Source organism: Sus scrofa, chromosome 2, assembly GCF_000003025.6.
Source record: "Sus scrofa isolate TJ Tabasco breed Duroc chromosome 2, Sscrofa11.1, whole genome shotgun sequence".
Classification (NCBI taxonomy): Eukaryota; Metazoa; Chordata; class Mammalia; order Artiodactyla; family Suidae; genus Sus; species Sus scrofa.
The window spans coordinates 133,891,418-133,912,266 of record NC_010444.4 but is presented as its reverse complement, the minus strand read 5'-3'; the positions used below and the strand labels follow the sequence as shown (position 1 = coordinate 133,912,266).

Below are 20,849 nucleotides of genomic sequence, written 5' to 3'. Positions count from 1 at the left end.
AAAAGAACTGAGGAGAGTCTAAGCAACCTCTGTGACAATCTTAACTGTACATTCACATCATATGGGTTCCAGGAGGAGAAGAGAGAAAATATATGGAGAGATTATAACTGAATACTTCCCTAATATGGGAAAAGAAACACTCAGGTTGAGAAAGCACAGAGAATCCCATACCCAAGGAGAAACACAGACACATACTAATCAAACTGACAAAAATTCAGTGCAAAGAAGAAAATACTAAAAACCACAAGGGAAAAGCAACAAATAATGTACAAGGGAACCCTCATAAGGATAACACCTGATTTTTCAGCAGAAACTGCAAGCTAGAAGGGAGTGGCGAGATATATTTAAGGTGATGATGGGGAGAAACCTAGAACCAAGAATACTCTATCCAACAAAACTCATTTATATTTGACAGAGAGCGATCAAGAGCATTTCAAACAAAAGCTAAGAAAATTCAGCATCTCCAAACCAGCTCTACAAATACAAAGTGACTTATCTAGACACAAAAGAAAAGACCACAATTATAAACAAGAAAAGTACAAATGAGGGAGTTCCTATTGTGGCACAGTAGGATTGGCAGCATCTTGGGATCAGTAGGACATAGGTTTGATTCCTGGCCCTGCACAGTGGTTTAAGGATCTAGCGTTGCCACAGCTGTTGGCTTTGGTCGCAGCTATGGCTTGGATTGGATCCCTGGCCTGGGAATGCCATATGCCACAGGCCAGCCAAAAGTGAAAAAAAAAAAAATTACAAATGAGAAAGCTCACTGGTAAAGGCAGAGATAATATAAAAATAGGAAATCACCCATTGATATATATATCAAAACTTGGTAAGCATGCAAGTGGAGTGGACAAATGCAGAACATTGAAAATGCTTTTGGGAGTTCCCATCATGGCACAGTGGAAATGAATCCAACTAGGAACCGTGAGGTTGCGGGTTCAATCCCTGGCCTCACTTAGTGGGTTAAGGATCTGGTGGTGTTGTGAGCTGTGGTGTAGGTCACAGAAGTGTCTCAGATCTGATGTGGCTGTGGCTTAGACCAGCAGCTGTAGCTCCGATTGGACCCCTTTCTTGGGAACTTCCGTATGCTGTGGGTGTGGCCCTAAAAAGCAAAAAAAAAAAAAACAAAAAAAACAAAAAAAACAAATTAAGAAACCAGGAACCAAAACAATTCTGTACATATGTACATGGTTATATCAAAATTTAATGGGAACCACAGAACAAAACATTACAGTGGACAGACACATAGAAAAAGAAGCAAACTAAATATAGCACTAAAGATAGCAAATCACAAGAGAATAAAACAATAGTGGAAGGGGGAAAAAAAGACCTAAAGCAATTAAGAAAATGGCAGTAAGTACATATTTATCCACAATTACATCAAATGTCAGTGGATTAAATGCTCCAACCAAAAGACACAGTTTGGCTGAATGGATACAAAACCAAGACTCTTATGTATGTTGTTTATAAAATACCCATTTCAGACCTAAGGACACATACAGATTGAAAGTAAGGGGATAGAGGAAGGTATTATATGCAGATGGATATCAGAGTAAAGCTGGAGTAGCAATACCTGAAGAGACAAAGACCTTTACTCTGAAAACTATAAGAAACTGATGAAAGAAATCTAAGATGACACAAACAGGTGGAAAGATATCCCATGTTCTTGGATTGGAAGAATCAATATTGTCAAAATGACTGTACCACCCATGGCAGTTTACAGATTCAGTGCAATCCTATCAAATTACCAATACCATTTTTCACAGAACTAGAACAAAATATTTTAAAATTTATATGGAAACTCAAAAGACCCCGAATAGCCAAAGCAGTATTGAAAAAGAAAAAGGGAACCAGAGGACTCAGGCTACCTGACATCAGATTATTACTAATAGGCACATGAAAAAAATGCCCAACATCACTAATTATTGGAGAAATGCAAATCAGAACTACAGATACCACCTCACACTGGTCAGAATGGCAATCATTAACAAGTCTACCAAAAACAAATGCTGGTGACAGTGTGGAAAAAAAGAGAACCCTCTTTCACTGTTGGTGGGAATGTAAATTGTTACATCCACTATGGAAAGCAAAATGGAGGTTCCTTAAAAAACTAAATATACAACTACCATATTATCCCGCAGTCCCACTCCTGGGCATATATCTGGACAAAACTGTAATTCAAAAAGATACATGCACCACTATGTTCATGGAAACAACTTCAATTTCCATTGACAGGTGAATAGATTAAGACCGATGTGGTCCTTAGAAAGAACAAAATGTTGACATTTGCAGCCACATGGGTGCAACTAGAGATTCTCATACTAAGCGAAGTAGGTCAAAAAGAGAAGGACACATAACATATGATATCACTTACTTGTGAAATCTAAAATGTGGCACAAATGAACCTATCTACAGAACAGAAACAGACTCACAGACATGGAGAACAGGCTATGGTTATCGAGGAGAAGGGATTGGGATGGACTGTGAGTTTGGGGTTAGTAAATGCAAACTTACATTTGCAGTAGATAAGCAGTAAGGTCCTACTGTATAGCACAGGACACTATATCCTATCTCTTGTGATAGAACATGATGGAATATAATAGAAAAAGAATGTGTATATGTTATGACTGGCTCAGTATGCTGTGCAGCAGAAATTGACACAATGCTAAATCACCTATACTTTCATAAAAATAAAATTTAAAATAAGAGAAAATGAAGAAGATTCTATCAGGAAACTGTTAGATTTCATGAATGAGTTTGGTAAGGTTGCAGGATACAAAATCTGCTGCATTTCTGTATACTAACAATGAAGATCAGAAAAAGGAATTAAGAGAACAATCCCATTTTTTACCATTCCATTGAAAAGAATTAAATACTTAGGGATAAAGCTACCTAAGGAGGCAAAAGACCCTTAATCTGAAAACTAAGACGCCGATGAAAAAAATTGAAGATTACACAAACAGATATACTGTGTTCTTGGATTGGAGGAATCAGTACTGTCGAAATGACTACTAACCAGGGCAATCTGCAGATTCAGTGCAGTACCTATCAAATTACCAATGGCATTTTTCGCAGAACTAGTACAAAAAATTGTTTAAATTTGGAAACACAAATTACTTTGAGTTGTGGAAGCAATCTTGAGAGAGAAAGATGGAGCTAGAGTAGAGTAACTGGGCTCTCTGACTTCAGGCTGTACTACAAAGCTATAGTAATCACCACAGTATGATACACAAAAAATGGAAATACAGATCAGTGGAACAGGGTAGCAAAGCCCAGAAAGAAACCCAGATCCCTATGGTCAATTAGTCTATAGCAGAGGATTCAAGAATATACAATGGAGAAAAGACGATCTCTTCAATAAGTGGTGCTGGGAAAACTGTACAGCAACATGCATAAGAATGAAATTAGAACATTTTCTAACACCGTACACATAGTTAAAATCCATTAAAGACCTCAGTGTAAGCCTGGATGCTATAAATAACTCTTAGAGAAAAACTTGGCTAGGAAGTTCCCATCGTGGTGCAGCATTTGATCCCTGGCCTTGCAGTGGGTTAAAGATCTGGCATTGCTGTGAGCTGTGGTGTGGGTCACAGATGCAGCTCAGATCTGGCGCTGCTTTGGCTGTGGTGTAGGCTGGCAGCTACAGCTCTGATTCAATCCCTAGCCTGGGAATCTCCATATTGCCGCAAGTGCAGCCCTTTAAAAAAAATTTTTTTTGAAAAAGAATGGATATATGTATATAACAATCACTTTGCTGTACATCTGAAATCAACACAATATTGTAAGTCAACTTTAAAGTAAAATTTATATTTTATAAAATCAGTATTAAGAGTTATACAAATGTTCTTCAGCAAATGTTGGGAAAACTGGACAGCTGCATGTAATTCAGTGAATCTAGAACACATCCTCACACCATGTACAAAAATAAACTCAAAATGGCTTAAAGACTTAAATATAAGAACCATAAAACTCCTAGAAGAGAACATAGGCAAAACATTCTGACATCAAGTCTACAAATGTTTTCATAAGTCAGTGTCCCAAGGCAATAGAAATGAAAACAAAAATAAACCAATGTGACTTAATCAAACTTCCAAGCTCTTGCACAGTGGAGGAAACCGTAAAAAAAAAAATCCCCAAAGATAACCTATGAAATAGTAGAAAATAGTTGCAAACATAGAACTAACTGGGCTTAATCTCCAAAATATACAAACAACCCAATTGAAAAATGTGCAGAGGACGTGGATAGATATTTCTCCAAGGTAGACATAGGGATGGCCAACAGACACATCAGAAAATACTCAACATCATTAATTATTAGAGAAATGCAAGTCAAAACTACAATGAGGTGCCACCTCACACCAGTCAGAATTGCTGTCATTAACAAGCCAACAAATAACAGCTATGTCTAATCACTTGTGATGGAATATGATGAAAGATAATATGAGAAAAAGAATGTGTATATATATAAAACTGGGTAACTTTGCTGTACAACGGAAATTCACAGAACATTGTGAATCAAGTATAATAAATTCTGGAGAGCCTGGTAGAAGTCACCTTAAGAGGTTTTGATCGTTATTTTAGAAGCTTGTGAAGCCTTTGAAGGAGTAAGATCTGACAAGATTAGTTTACCACTTCTCTCTAGACTAGATTATTCTTAGGTTAATTTTTTTTGCAAAGAGAAAAGAGCATGGACCCAAGTTAAAAACTTTGACTTTCCTTGTGTTTACTAGTTAGATGCATTGCCAAACTGGTCTGAGTGTGGAATTCTCTACAAGGTCTGAACAGTTTCTGATTCATGAGCTGGTATGGCTCTCTTGTTGGTAGGAGTGAACTTCGGATTTTTCCTGCTTGTATAGTAGATTTACTGACAACTTTACTTCAGCCAAGTGAGATAAAAATTGGAGGCTTGTGGTAGCATCCAACCATAACTTTGTTCTGTCTTAATTTGTGCAAAATTTTCTTTTACTGGTTTTATTCCTTCTTGATTTTACAAAACTTGTATTTTAAAAGAGTTAGAAAGTTGGAATTTCCAAACAAAGACCCTTAAGTAGGAAATTTGCTGCCATCTATATCTTCCTTCAGTGAAGATTGAAGGGGTGGATAAAAAGAACTTTAAAGTATGTACCTGAAAGTTGATAATTTTTCCTTCAGAAGTTTTATCCTGGGTGCTGTGGAATGATTTGGAGACTTGGATTTCTGGACAGAGGATGCTACTGTTCATTGTGAACAAAGGATAGTAGGAAAAGTCAAGTTTGAAAGTAATGATAGGTAGATTTTGAACATGTTGAGATTTACACAAGCTGACATGTCAAGTAGATAGCCAGAAAGATTTATAGTTCTCCAGTATAGAAGAAACATTTGTTTTCTTAATTTAGAATTGTCTACATATTGGAATTAATTGAAGTTTTTGATAACAGTAAATAAAAATATTTGAGAGGGGCAAGGGGTGACATAAAAGATTAAATTATAAACTAACATTTGGCAAGATTCTGGTTTTCCATTGGCGATTTAACTGAACTGAAAATGATGAACTTAAGTCATCTGATTGTCTTATCTTTCAAAGACGTAAAATGAAAGATGGTTTAGACATTTTATTTCTGTCAGAATAAAATTTAAGAAAAATAATCATCAAGATTCAAATTATAGTTGAACGTGAACATAGATCATCGATAAACTTGTGAATTCTAAACAGTATATAAGTATTATTAGAAATTGAATTTTTGATATGCATATGTTGTACAATACTTAAATTAATCTTTATCAAACGTGGTGTTCCAGTACACAGAAAATGAGGATTGTAAATTTAATGATAATTTAGTAAGATTATAAATAAGATTGTAAATTAATAAGATGTATTTCTGAAGCCTATATCTTACTTTAGTGATTGTGTAAGATGTGAAAGTGGTCTGTGAAACCTTAGGCAACAAAGTTTCCAGGGATCGTTAATTTAATGATAGATGATAGTATTAGAATATTTTTCATATTTTGTATTGAGTCCATATACTTGTGAATGTGTGTATTTATTTACTCATCTATTCATTTCAACAGTTCAGAAACTATTGCCAGATGTTGGTATATCCTGCTTTCTGGATCTGTGCTTATGAAAGACTCCATGGTCTTGCCTCCTTGCAGGTACGTTTACCTTTGTTGCTAAGTGTATGTGATAGGAAAAGTTAACATTACAACTGTTTATTTCTCATATTGAATTGTTTTATGTGGGTTTGTATTTTCTCTTAGTAGGTGATATATCTTATAAATGTCTTTGCTTTTTGGTACTGTTGGAAATACTTGACAGGAATCAAGTGATATTTTGCATTTCTGGGGGTATAATCTTTAGTTTACCTCATGGCATTATTGTACGGTTATTTGATCTTTAGTTTATGTAGATTTGAACTCATATATCTCATTATTTTTTGATTCATTGGTATTAGTTATAGGGAGGCAGTGTATTTTAATAGTTAAGAAATTAGTTTGTAGAATAATGCAAACCAGGCTAGTATTTTGATTTTGTCCCTTACTAGTTTTATGACTTTGGACAATTTTTAATCTTCTTGAGTGCAAAATGAGGATAATTGTACCTACTACAGTGTCTTAAGAGTATAAGACACTGTTCAGCCTTCTTGATAGAATTCTGTAATAGGTGACACTTTAGAGGCAGACTGTTTGAGTTCATGTCTTTACTACTTTTAGGGCAAATTACTTAATTCCCTTGTGTCTCAGTTTTTTCATTTGTAAAATAAGGACAATAATAGAACCTATTTCATATACCAGTTTGGAGAAATAAATGAGTTAATATACATAACAGATCTTAGGACAGTGCCTGGGTATTATAATTGTTAATTATCACCACCAGAATTATTAAGTGAAAGAAGAATGGTTGGAAAGATGATCAGGTTTGGTGTTCTTAGAGAATTTGATCTCTTAGCAATTCCTAAGATTTTGGGGCTTCAAATTATATATAATTTGGTGACATAAAAAATGCTATTTTTGTTGAGTTTTTCCCAGTAATGTTGAGAAGAGATTTTTAGACTTAAGACTTCTAATTGCAGCTAAATTAATATAGTTGTAAAATTATTAAATTTAAGAATCAAGATACAGTCTACTTGATAGATAGTATGAGACATCTCAGTTTTGATGCCATTTTTAAAGCCATGTCTTTAGTCTTAACACTCTACATCATCAGGTTAAATGGATTCTGTGCTTCTTGACTAGCAGTCTAAAAATACTGTTGACTGTTTTTACAAATAAAATGCATAATAATTCTTTGTTATTGAAGCCTTTAGATTGTTGTTTCTTTCTTGTTTTTCTTTTTTTTTAACCCCCTGTGTTTCTGAAAGTCACTTTAATGATTTATAATCAGTTAGCTCCTGAGACAGAATAAGCTGAGTTGGTACTGACTACAGTTGTATTTTCAGTTATTGGTATTGCTCTTTTGGATATTTCCTCTTTTCTCCTATTGTGAATGGTCAAGAATTTGTTGTAAGGATTTATGTAACCATTAATCAGCCAAAATAATTTATCATTAGTTTTTTTTTTTTGTCTTTTTGTCTTTTGTTGTTGTTGTTGTTGTTGTTGCTATTTCTTGGGCCGCTCCCGCGGCATATGGAGGTTCCCAGGCTAGGGGTTGAATCGGAGCTGTAGCCACCGGCCTACACCAGAGCCACAGCAACGCGGGATCCGAGCCGCGCCTGCAACCTACACCACAGCTCACGGCAACGCCGGATCGTTAACCCACTGAGCAAGGGCAGGGACCAAACCCGCAACCTCATGGTTCCTAGTCAGATTCGTTAACCACTGCGCCACGACGGGAACTCCTTTTATTTCTTTTTTTTTTTTTTTTTGTCTTTTGTCTTTTTTGTTGTACGTGTGATTTTTAAATAAAGTTTAGTTTGCGTTTTTATTAAAACATTGGTTTAGCAGTAAATAAAGACTGTTATCTCCTTGTAAGACACTGACACTGACTGACTTACCTTAGATTGGGATGAATGCTGTCTTTAAAAAAGGCCCTTGTGGAGTTCCCGTCGTGGCGCAGTGGTTAACGAATCTGACTAGGAACCATGAGGTTGCGGGTTCGATCCCTGCCCTTGCTCAGTGGGTTAAACGATCCGGCGTTGCCGTGAGCTGTGGTGTAGGTTGCAGACGCGGCTCGGATCCCAAGTTGCTGTGGCTCTGGCGTAGGCCGGTGGCTACAGCTCGATTCAACCCCTAGCCTGGGACCTCCATATGCCTCGGGAGCGGCCCAAGAAATAGCAACAACAACAACAAAACAACAACAACAAAAAAAAGACAAAAGACAAAAAAAAATAAAAATAAAAAAAAATAAAAAATAAAAAAGGCCCTTGTGTGACATGGAAAAAAAACTTTATTGGTGAGGCAATTGTGGAAATGGATTCTGCAGAGAAGCAATATTAGGTAGGCAAAGAAGGAGGGAACAGGCATTTTAGTCAGAATATCTCAAGCACCAGGACATTAATTCATTTAGAAAACATTTTTGGAGTTTCTGCATGTGTCAGGCACACTCCTAGTTGGGAAAGGTTGTCACCTTTCACTAGCACTGAAAATAGCATTGTTCTTTTGCTAAAGACTTAATTTTTAGATTTTTTTTTTTACAAAGTAATATATTTATACTCTTCACAACTCCAAATAGTTTATAACAAGTTGTACTTTAAGAAGTATTATTTCTCCTTTTTTTTTTTTCTTTTTTTTTCTTTTTTTTTCTTTTAATGCTTTTTAGGGCCACACCTGTGGCATATGGAAGTTCCCAGGCTAGGAGTCAAATCAGGGCTTCAGCTGCCAGCCTACACCACAGCCACAGAGACTTGGGTTCTGAGCCACATCTGCAACGTACACAGCAGCTCAGCTCACGGTAGTGCCAGATCCTTAACCCAGGATCTGGGATTAACCTAAGGCCAGGGAATCTAACCTGCATCCTCATGGATACAAGCAGGTTCATGTCTGCTGAGTCACAGTGGGAACTCCTCTTTCCACTCATTATTATCCACACCATTGAACCCATCTGTATAGAAAGCTAACCAATTTTATTAATGTCTTGCATATCTTTCTAGTGTTTTTTAATAGATGTATAGACAAAAGCTTTTTAGGACCACACTTGTGGCATATACAAGTTCCCTGCAAGGGGTTGAATGGGAGCTGTAGCTCCTGGCCTGTACCACAGCGGGAACTCCCCAAAACATAGCGCTTTTCCTGTTTCTGATCTAAATCGGAACACCAGATCATTAATCCACTGAGCAAGGCCAGGGATCGAACCTGCAACCTCACGGTTCCTAGTTGGATTCGTTAACCTCTGAGTCACAATGGGAACTCCAAGTTTTGTTTACTTTTGAACTTAATATGAATGTTATCTTCCATTCTTTTGTATATGCTTTCTTTGGCCTAATACTATGTTTATGAGGTTCATCTATGTTGTTGCATGGAATTAGTTCATTCTCATGCATGAGTATTTCATTGTTGAAATACTTTCACAAAGCTTCAGTGAACATCCTTATACATTAGATGCACATGTTAAATTTCTCTTGGTATACCTAGCAGAAAATTATTGGCTGATAGGATGTGCTTGTGTTCAACTTTAATTGTTCATTGCAAGTTTATTCCAAAGTGGAATTAGCAATTTACACCTCCACCAACACTGCCTGAGAATTCCTGTTGTTCCACGTTCTTACCAACACTTAATATTACATTCTTTTGGTTTTTATTTTTTTGTCTTTTTGCGTTTTCTAGGGCTGCTCTCGCGGCATATGGAGGTTCCCAGGCTAGGGGTCAAATCGGAGCTGTAGCCAACAGCCTGTGCCAGAGCCACAGCAACGTGGGATCCGAGCCACATCTGCAACGTACACCACAGCTCACGGCAACGCCGGATCCTTAACCTACTGAGCAAGGCCAGGGATCGAACCCGTAACCTCATGGTTCCTAGTCGGATTCGTTGACCACTGTGCCATGATGGTTTTTATTTTTATTTTATTGTTTTTGTCTTTTGTCATTTTAGGGCTGCACCTGAGGCACATGGAGGTTCCCAGGCCAGGGGTCCAATTGGAGCTGTAGCTGTTGGCCTACACCATAGCCACAGCCATGCCAGATCTGAGCCGTGTCTGTGACCTACACCACAGCTCACAGATCCTTAACTGTGGGTTAATGCTGGATCCTTAACCCACTGATCAAGGCCAGGGATTGAACCGACAACCTCATGGTTCCTATTTGGATTCGTTAGTGCCATGCCGCAATGGGTACTCCTATTTTTATTTTTATTTTTTTACTTCTTAATTTCATTCTATTAAGTATATATTTTATTTTAGTTTTGATTTGCATATTATACTGCTTGCTAATGAGTTGAATATATTTTCATTTAAATAACCTTTTGTAAAGTGTTTCTTTAAGTTCCTCATTTTTCTAATGCACTGTGTTTTTGTTATTGAGATGTGGAACTTTGTATATTCTGTATAAGAATTCTTCCTTGGTTATTTTCGTCACTAATGTTGTTTCCCTCATTGTGTGTCTTGTACTATTTATTCTCTTAGTAATATCTTTGGATGAGCACAGTTCTTAACTAATGGAGAACCATTCAGTCTTTTCCTTTTTGTTTTCTTTGCTTAAAAAATATTTCTGGGAGTTCCTGTCGTGGCGCAGTGGTTAACGAATCTGACTAGGAACCATGAGGTTGCAGGTTCGGTCCCTGCCCTTGCTCAGTGGGTTAACGATCCGGCGTTGCCGTGAGCTGTGGTATAGGTTGCAGGCGCGGCTCGGATCCCGCGTTGCTGTGGCTCTGGCGTAGGCCGGTGGCTACAGTTCCGATTAACCCCTAGCCTGGGAACCTCCATATGCTGCGGGAGCGGCCCAAAGAAATAGCAGAAAGACAAAAAAAAAAAAAAAAAAAAAATTTCTGTAGCTGAGGTCTTAAGGTATTTACCTGGTTAGTTGGTAGAACTTTTCTTGTTTTCCTCTCTTTTAGACCTATAGTCTACTTAGAATTAATTTTTGAGTGTAGTATAGTGTTGCATGATTTTCCATATGGATTCTTGTATGCTCTTCTCTGACTCTCATTCACTGCCAGCTTTTTCATAAATCAAATATTCACATATGTGCACCTGTTTCTGAAATCCTAATCTTTTCCATTAGATTTTTACTGTCCTACTCGAATACTACAGTGTTGTAATTGTAGTGTTATAGTGTGTCTTGAAGTGTAATAGAGAAGCTATGAGGAACTGCTGAACTATATTTCATGGTCGTTGTACCATTTTAGATTCCCACCAGCAAGGCATTAAAGTTCAGTTCCTAGGATTTTCTGCTGTGCTGCAGCAGGTTAAGAATCCAGCGTTGTGTCTCTGCTGGCACAGGTACAATTCCCAACTCTATACAGTGGGTTAATCATTGAGCATCGCTGCAGCTATACCATAGGTCGCAGCTACAGCTTGGATTTGACCCCTGGCCTAGGATCTTCCATATGCTGCAGGTGTGGCTGAAAAAGGAAAACAAAATTTTGGTTCTTATTTTTATGTATTCACCAACATGTGGTGTCCTCAGTCTCGGTTTAGCTCTTCTAGTTACTGTTAACTGGTTTTAATTGTCATTTTCCTGCTGAGTAATGACATTGAGCATTTTTTCCTTGTGCTCATTATTGGCCTTTGCTTTCCGTATATTCTTCTATGAAATATCTTTAAGTGAGTATATATGTGTGTGTGCGTGTGTCTTTATTATTATTTTGTAGAAATTTTGAATACATTTGTGATGCAAGCCTACATATTGCACACATTTTATCTCATTTGATTTGCATTTTTGGTTTCTTTAAGTCTTTTTAACAACTTTAGGTATAATTGACATGAACTAAACTTCACATGAAGTTTGTAATTTGATAAATTTGACATATGTATACATCCATAACACTTTGAATAAAGATAGCATATCCATCACTTCCCTTCCCCTGCAGAATTTCCTCAAGCCTCTTCGTAAACCTCTTTCATCCTTACTTGCTTTCTGCCTTGATCCCCAGGGAGATTTTTTTTTTTTGTCACTATAAATTAGTATACATTCTCTAAAATTTTCTATAAGGTGATGCATACAATATATACTCTTGTCTGATACCTTATACTTAGTAAGATTATGTTGAGGTTTATCCATGTTATGCATATCAGTATGTAACTTTTATTTCAGTATCCTTTTGTTTGGATGTACCACTATTTTGCATTCAACTACTGATGGACATTTAGATGTTTTCCTATTTTTGGCTAGTGGTGTATGAACATTTGTGTAGAAGACTTTATATGAACACATGCTTTCATTTCTCTTGAGTAAATATGGAAGAATGGAATAGCTGGGTTGGAAATCTTCATGCGGACACGTATTTTCATTTATTTTAAATATGTACCTAGCAATGGCTATATTAATATAGTTAGTAGATGTTTAACCTTATAAGAAAGTGCTATACTCTGCCAGAGTGTTCATTTTATACCCCCACCATCAGTGTGGGAGACTTTCATTTGTTCCACAACACACTTGGTAAGGTCAGTAATTAATTGTAGGTTAACATATCCTAATTGGTATGTGGCTAAATCTGTTTGTGGTTCATTTTAGTTTTTGTTTTTGTTTTTTTAGTCTTCCTTTTTTAGGCCGCACCAGCATATGGAAGTTCCAGGTTAGGTGTCCACTTGGAGCTATAGCTGCTGGCCTGTGCCACAGCCACAGCAACACCAGATCCAAGCAATGTTGCCACCTACACCACAGCTCATGGCAACACTGGACCCTTGAACCGTGAGTGAGGCCAAGGATAGAACCCACAGCCTCATGGTTCCTAGTTGGATTTGTTTCTGCTGCGCCACAATGGGAACTCCATCACAGGTTTTTTGTTTTTGTTTTTTTTGTCTTTTTTGCCATTTCTTGGGCCACTCCCGAGGCATATGGAGGTTCCCAGGCTAGGAGTCCAATTGGAGCTGTAGCCGCTGGCCTATGCCAGAGCCACAGCAGCATGGGATCCGAGCCGCGTCCGCAACCTACACCACAGCTCATGGCAACACGGATCCTTAACCCCCGAGCAAGGCCAGGGATTGAACCCACAACCTCATGGTTCCTAGTTGGATTCATTAACCATTGAGCCACGACGGGAACTCCGATTACACTTATTTTTAATTAAAGTATTGTTGGTATACAGTATTGTGCCAATATATTATAGGTTTTATAATGTCAAATTTTATCTGATCATTTATAGTCTTACGGTAATATTTTTATAATGAATTAACATTTTAATTAATTTTTTTTTTTTTTTCTTTTTAGGGCCAAACTTGCAGCATATGGAGGTTCCCAGGCTAGGGGTCAAATTGGAACTGCAACTGCTGGCCTACACTACAGCCACAGCCACGTGGGATGCAAGCCACGTCTGCAGTCTACACTACAGCTCACAGCAGTGCCGGAACTTTAACCTAGTGAACAAGGCTAGGGATCGATCTACATCTCATGGGTACTGGTCAAGTTCGTTACTGCTGAGCCATGGTGGAAACTCCCTGATTGTTTTTTAACTTTACATTTTCCTAAAGATTAATAACAATGAGCATCTTTTTGCCTACTTAGTATGATCAGTTTAAGTCTGTGATGAAATTTGAGCTAGTTTTTTTTTCCTCACATGGTATGATAAATGGGTCTAACTTCCGTTTTTTACCTGTGCATATTCAATTATTCCAGTGGTGTTTGTTGACAAAACTATCTCTGAATTACCTTTGCATATTCGTTTAAGTTTAATTAGTTTATTTTTCTACCTGTTCCAGTACACATTATCCTGATGACAGTAACTTTATGATCAATTATAAAGTGAGAGCATGGGTCCTCCAACTTTGCCTGGTTCATTTGGTTATTATAGGTTCTTTATAATTTCATATGAATTTTGGGACCAGTTTATTAATTTGAAAATAAAGCCTTGGATTTTGATTGGGAATACACTGACTCTTTAGACCAATTTAGGGAGTATTAACATTTTAACAGTTGCCTCTTGAACCATGAACAAAGTGCAGCACTCTATTTAGGTCTTCTTAAATTTCTCACAGCAAAGTTTTGTAATGTTTAGGTGTCATATATGTTGATCTTGTATTTGAATCCTTATTGAATTCACATATTCCAGTAGCTGTTTTATAGGTTCTTTAGGATTTTCTAAATAAATGGTTTTGTCATTTGTGAATAGACATAGTTTGCTTTTCTGCCCCCCCCCCCCCCAATGTGAATCCCCACTCTCCCCTCCCCTTTTTTTTCCTGCTTTAATACCCTGGGAAGAAACAAAAGTAACAAGGTTGAAGAGACATAGAAAGAGTAGGCATCTTTTACTTGTTTTCGGTTCTAAAGGAAAGTTGGTGATGGGAAGGTGCAAGCTTTCAGTTTTTCACTAAGTACAATCATAACTCTAAATTTTTCCTAGATGCCCTTTATCTCATCTGTTTGTAATCTCTGACTTCCTGAGCCCTTCTCATCAGGCAACCATTGTTCTGCTTTCTGGTATACAGATCAGTTTACATTTCCTCTATTTTATATAAATGGAGTAATACATTGTATAGTTTTTTATAGCTAAGATTTTTTACTTAGCATAATGTTTTGGAGATTCCTTCATGCTACCATGTATAACAGCAAATCGTTTTTGTAAATTTGCTCAGAAGTATTCCATTCCATGGCTTTGCCTCAGTGTATTTGTCCGTTCATCTATTGAAAGAAAGTAAGTTGTTTTCTCATTTTTGGCTTTAAAAATCATTTATGAACATTTATGTACAAGTCTTTGTATGAACACATGTTTTTGTTTTTCTTAAGTAAATAGCTAGAAGTGGAGTGGCTGAGTTGTATGGTAGTTAGGTTTAACATTTTTTAAAAAGTGCCAAAATATTTTGTTGAGAGGTTTGACCATTTGCATTTCTACCACCAGTTTATGAGAATTCCATTAAGCTCAGCATCCTCTTAAACGCTTGATATGGTTGGTCTTTTCATTTTAGCTATGCTAGTGTGTATGTAATAGTATTATCACTATGGTATTAATTTTCATTTCTTTACCTAATCATATTTATCATTTTTGCATGTAGTTTTTGACTATTCATCTATCTTTTGTTCAAAGCTGACTCAGTTTTTTTGAGGTTGTGTTTTTATTTTTGAGTCACGTTAGTTATTGATATATCATCCATAAAAGTTCTTTGTGAGATGTATGTATTGCAGGTATTTTCCCAGACTGTGTTTTGCCTTTTTATTTATTTAAGTGTGGTAAAGTCTGAAGGGTGATTTTTTTTCCCCTTTTATTTGAAGTGCTTACATGTTTTCACTAATTTTGCCTACTTTAAGTTTGTAAAGATTCTCTTCTGTGTATTCTTAGACAGTTTTCTTAAAATAGATTTTACTGGTACATACTTTTCATACTGTAAAATTCACCCATCATAAGTTTACACTTTAATGATTTGTAAGAAATGTTTACATTGGCATACCACAGTTTTAGAAGACTTCCGTTACTTGAAAAAGTTTTCTGCCATTAATCTGATACACTTAGTCTCAATATCTGCTTTCTACAAATATTTAAAAGCAGTCTTTTGTCTTGGTTTTTTCCACTTATTTCATCCTTTTTTTTTTTTTTTGTGACAATATCCGTTTTATTACATTCTTGACTGCCATAAGCAGTATAATTTAAGGAGCCCATAGTTATTGTATGTAGAGAATAGTATGTCATTGTCATATATGTTTTATTCCTCTTCAATCAAAATGAAAGTATCAATATTGATTTTTCATTATTGGTTCTGAAAGTATATACGTATTTTTTAATTTTTTAAACTTTTTTTTCACTATTCTTTTTTTTTACTACTCAAATGAATTTATCACATCTGTAGTTGTATAATGATCATAACAATCTGATTTCACAGGATTTCCATCCCACAGCCCAAGCACATCCCCCCCCCCAAACTGTCTCCCCAGAGACCATAAGTTTTTCAGTGTCTGTGAGTCAGCATCTGTTCTGCAAAGAAGTTCCGTCTGTCCTTTTTTCAGATTCCACATGTCAGTGAAAGCATTTGATGTTGGTGTCTCATTGTATGGCTGACTTCACTTAGCATGATAATTTCTAGGTCTATTCATGTTGCTAAGAATGCCGGTATTTCGTTCTTTTTAATGGCTGAGTAACATTCCATTGTGTATATGTACCACATCTTCTGGATCCACTCCTCTGTCGATGGACATTTAGGTTGTTTCCCTGTCTTGGCTATTGTAAATAGTGCTGCAGTGAACATCGGAGTACCTGTGTCTTTGCGAGTTGTGGTTTTCTCTGGATAGATGCCCAGGAGTGGGATTGTCGGATCAAATGGTAGTTCTATGTTTAGTTTTCTGAGGACTCTCCGTACTGCTTTCCACAGTGGTTGCACCAATTTACAACCCCACCAATGGTGTACTAGGGTTCCTTTTTCTCCACACCCTCTCCAGCACTTATTGTTTGTAGACTTTTGGATGATGGCCATTCTGGCTGGTGTAAGGTGGTACGTCAGAGTGGTTTTGATGTGTTGAACATCTTTTCATGTGTTTCTTGGCCGTTTGTATGTCTTTGGAGAACTGTCTGTTTAGATCTCCTGCCCATTTTTTGATGGGGCTGTTTTTTTTTTTTTTTTTTTTTTTTTTTTGGTATGGAGCTGCAGAAGACGTTTATAAATTTTGGAGATGAATCCCTTGTCAGTTGCTTCACTTGGAAATAGGTTCTCCCATTCTGTGGGTTGTCTTTTCGTTTTGTTTAGGGTTTCCTTTGCTGTGCAGAAACTTTCAAGTTTGATTCGGTCCCATTTGTTTATTTTTGTTTTTATTGTCAATACTCTTAAGAGGTGGATCTGAGAAGATGTTGCTGTCATTTGTATTAGAGAGTGTTTGACCTATGTTTTCCTCTAAGAGTTTTATAGTGTCTGGTCTTATATCTAGGTTTTTATCCATTTGGATTTTATTTTTGTGTATGGTGTTAGTGAGTGTTTTAATTTCATTCTTTTCCATGTGGCTGTCCACTTTTCTCAGCACCACTTACTAAACAAGCTGTCCTTTCTCCATTGTATGTTCTTGCCTCCTTTGTCATAGATGAGTTGGCTGTAGGTGCGTGGGTTGAATTCTGGGCTTTCTATCCTGTTCCACTGATCTATATTTCTGTCTTTGTGCCAGTACCATATGGTTTTGATGATTGTTGCTTTGTAGTATAGTCTGAAGTCCAGGAGCCTGATTCCTCCAGCTCCATTTTTCTTTTTCAGGATGTCTTTGGCTGTTCTGGGTGTGTTGTGCTTCCAAACAAACTTTAAAATATTTTGTTTGAGTTCTGTGAAAAATGTCCTTGGTAATTTGATAGGGATTGCATTGAATCTGTAGATTGCCTTAGGTAGTGTAGTCATTTTGGTAATATTAACTCTTTCAATCCACGAGCATTGTATATCTTTCCATCTATTTGTGTCATCTTTGATTTCTTTCATCAGTGTCTTATAGTTTTCAGAGTACAGGTCTTTTGTCTCTTTAGGTAGGTTTATTCCTAGGTATTTTATTCTTTTGGATGAAATGGTAAATGGGATTGCTTCCCTAATTTCTTTTTCTTCTCTTTCATTGTTAGTGTATAGAAATGCCGTCGATTTCTATGTATTAATTTTGTATCCTGTGACTTTGCCAAATTCGTGGATGAGCTCTAACAGTTTTCAGGTAGAGTCTTTAGGATTCTCTAGGTATGTATCATGTCATCTGCAAATAGGGATAGTTTTACTTCTTCCTTTCCAATTTGGATTCCTTTTATGTCTTTTACTTCTCTGATTGCTGTGGCAAGGACTTCGAGAACCATATTGAAGAGTAATGGCGAGAGCAGACATCCTTGTCTTGTTCCTGATCTCAGAAAGAATTCTTTCAGCTTTTCACCATTGAGAATGATGTTTGCTGTGGGTTTGTCATATATGGCCTTTATCTTGTTGAGGTAGGTTCCCATTATGCCCACTTTCTGAAGGGTTTTTATCAGAAATGGGTGTTGGATTTTGTGAAAGGTTTTTTCTGCGTCTATTGAGAGGATCATATGGTTTGTTTGTTTTTGTTTGTTTGTTTGGTTTTTTGTCTTTTTGCCATTTCTTGGGCTGCTCCCGCGGTGTATGGAGATTCCCAGCCTAGGGGTCGAATCGGAGCCGTAGCCGCCAGCCTACGCCAGAGCCACAGCAACGCGGGATCCGAGCCACTTCTGCAACCTACACCACAGCTCACGACAACGCTGGATCGTTAATCCACTGAGCAAGGGCAGGGACCAAACCCACAACCTCATGGTTCCTAGTCGGATTCGTTAACCACTGCGCCACGATGGGAACTCCATCATATGGTTTTTATGCTTCAGTTTGTTAACGGGTTGTATCACACCAAGGGATTTGCGGATATTGAAGAACCCTTGCATCCCTGGGATAAATCCCACTTGATCATGATGTACAGTCCTTTTAATGTGTTGTTGGATGCAGTTTGCTAGTATTGTGTTGAGGATTTTTGTATCAATGTTCATCAATGAAATTGGCCTGTAGTTTTCTTTTTTTGTGGTATCTTTGTCTGGTTTTGGTATCAGGGTGATGGTGGCCTCATAGAATGAGTTTGGGAGAATCCCTTCCTCTGCAGTTTTTTGAAATAGTTTCAGAAGGAGAGGTGCTCTTATCTAAATGTTTGATAAAATTCACCTCTGAAGCCATCTGGTCCTGGACTTTTGTTTGTTGAAGTTTTTTAATCACAGTTGCAGTTTCAGTTCTTGTGATGGGTCCATTCATCTTTTCTAGTTCATCTTGGTTTAGTCTTGGAAGATTGTACTTTGCTAAGAATTTGTCCATTTCTTCTAAGTTTTCCGTTTCATTGGCATATAGTTGCATATGATCCTTATGATCCTTTCTATTTCTGTGATGTCCGTTGTTACTTCTTTTTCATTTCTAATTTTATTGATTTGAGTCCTCTCTCTTTTTTGCTTAATAAGTCTGGCTAAGGGTTTATCAGTTTTGTTGATCTTTGCAAAGAACCAGCTTTTTTTTCCATTGATGTTTTCTATGGTTTTCCTTGTTTCTATTTCATTGATTTCTACTCTGATCTTTATGATTTCTTTCCTTCTACTAACTTTAGGTCTTGTGTGTTCTTCTCTCTCAAGCTGCTTGAGATGTAAAGTTAGCATGTTTATTTGAGCTTTTTCTTGTTTCCTGAGGTGGGCTTTTATTGTTATAAACTTTCCTCTTAGATTGGCTTTTGCTGCATCCATAGGTTTTGCAGTGTCGTATTTTCGTTGTCATTTGCTTCTAGGTATTTCTTAATTTCCTATTTGATTTCTTTAGTAATCCATTGGTTATTTAGTAGCATGTTGTTGAGTCTCCATGTGTTTGTGTTTTTTGCAGTTTTTTTTTCTTGTTGATTTCCAGTCGTATAGCATTGTGGTTGGAAAAGATGCTTGATATGATTTCAATTTTCTTTAAGGTACTGAGGTTGGATTTGTAGCCCAGGATATGATCAATCTTAGAGCATGTTCCATGTGCACTTGAGAAGAATGTGTATTCTGTTGCTTTTGGATGGAATGTCCTATAAATATCTATTACATCCATCTGGTTTAATGCATAATTCAGGGCCTGTGTTTCCTTATTGATTTTCTGTCTGGTTGATCTGTCCGTTGTTGTAAGTGGGGTGTTAACGTCCCCCACTATTATTGTGTTATTGTTGATTTGTCCTTTTAAGGTTGTAAGCAGTTGTCTTATATATTGTGGTGAACCTATGTTCGGCGTGTCGATATTTAAGATTGTTATATCTTCTTGGGTTGATCCTGTGATCGTTATGTAATGTCCTTCTTTGTCCTTTAAAATATTCTTCATTTTAAAGTCTATTTTGCCTAACATAAGTATTGCTACTCCAGCTTTCTTTTGATCCCCGTTTGTATGAAATATTTTCTTCTGTCCTCTCACTTTCAATTTGTATGTGTCCGTAGAAGTGAAGTGGGTCTCTTGAAGACAGCATATATATGGGTCTTGTTTTTGTATCCATTCAGCCAGTCTATTCTTTTGGCTGGGGCGTTTAGTCCATTAACATTTAAGGTAATTATTGATATGTATGTTCTTATTGCCCTTGTAGTAATTGCTTTGGATTTGCTTTTGCTGCTCTTTTTTCTTTCCTTCTTCTCTTGTTCTTTTCTGCCTAGAGAAGTTCCTTTAGTATTTGTTGTAAGATTGGTTTAGTGTTGCTGAAATCTCTTAGCTTTTGCTTATCTGTGAAGGTTTTGCTTTCTCCTTCAAATCTGAATGAGAGCCTTGCTGGGTAGAGTAATCTTGGTTGGAGGTTTTTTCCTTTCATCACGGTAAGTGTATCATGCCACTCCCTTCTGGCCTGCAGAGTTTCTGCTGAAAAATCTGCCAATAACCTTATTGGGGTTCCCTTGCATGTTATTTATTTCTTTTCCCTAGCTGCTTTCAAGATTTTCTCTTTGTCTTAATTTTGGTCAGTTTGATTAGTATATGTCTCGGGGTGTTCCTCCTTGGGTTTATTTTACATGGTACTCATTGTGCTTCCTGGATTTGAGTGAGTGGTTCCTTCCCCCAAGTTAGGGAAGATTTCGGCTATTATCTCTTGGAATATTTTTTCTGTTTCCTTCTCTCTCTCTTCTCCTTCTGGCACCCCTATAATACGGAAGTTGGTGCATTTCACGTTGTCCCAGAGTTCTCTGAGACTCTCTTCTTTCCTTTTCGATCTTTTTTCTCTCTTCCGTTCCACATCCATAATTTCCACTAGCCTGTCCTCCACCTCGCTTATTCGTTCTTCTGCCTCCTGTATTCTGATGTTAGCTGCTTCAAGGGAATTTTTTATTTCAGTTATTGTATTTTGCATCTCTTCTTATTTAA

At 37.0% G+C, this 20,849-nt stretch overlaps 1 protein-coding gene across 10 annotated transcripts in view; it reads left to right on the top strand.

Moving 5' to 3' along the window:
* RAPGEF6 (Rap guanine nucleotide exchange factor 6) overlaps positions 1 to 20,849 on the top strand; it is a 243,169-nt gene that overhangs the window by 39,167 nt on the left and 183,153 nt on the right. For all 10 annotated transcript variants that reach the window (XM_021085403.1, XM_005661629.3, XM_021085410.1 and 7 more), the window contains one exon: positions 6,049 to 6,132. In XM_021085403.1, the coding sequence (XP_020941062.1) occupies positions 6,049 to 6,132 (84 nt within the window). The remainder of the gene's footprint in view (positions 1 to 6,048; positions 6,133 to 20,849) is intronic.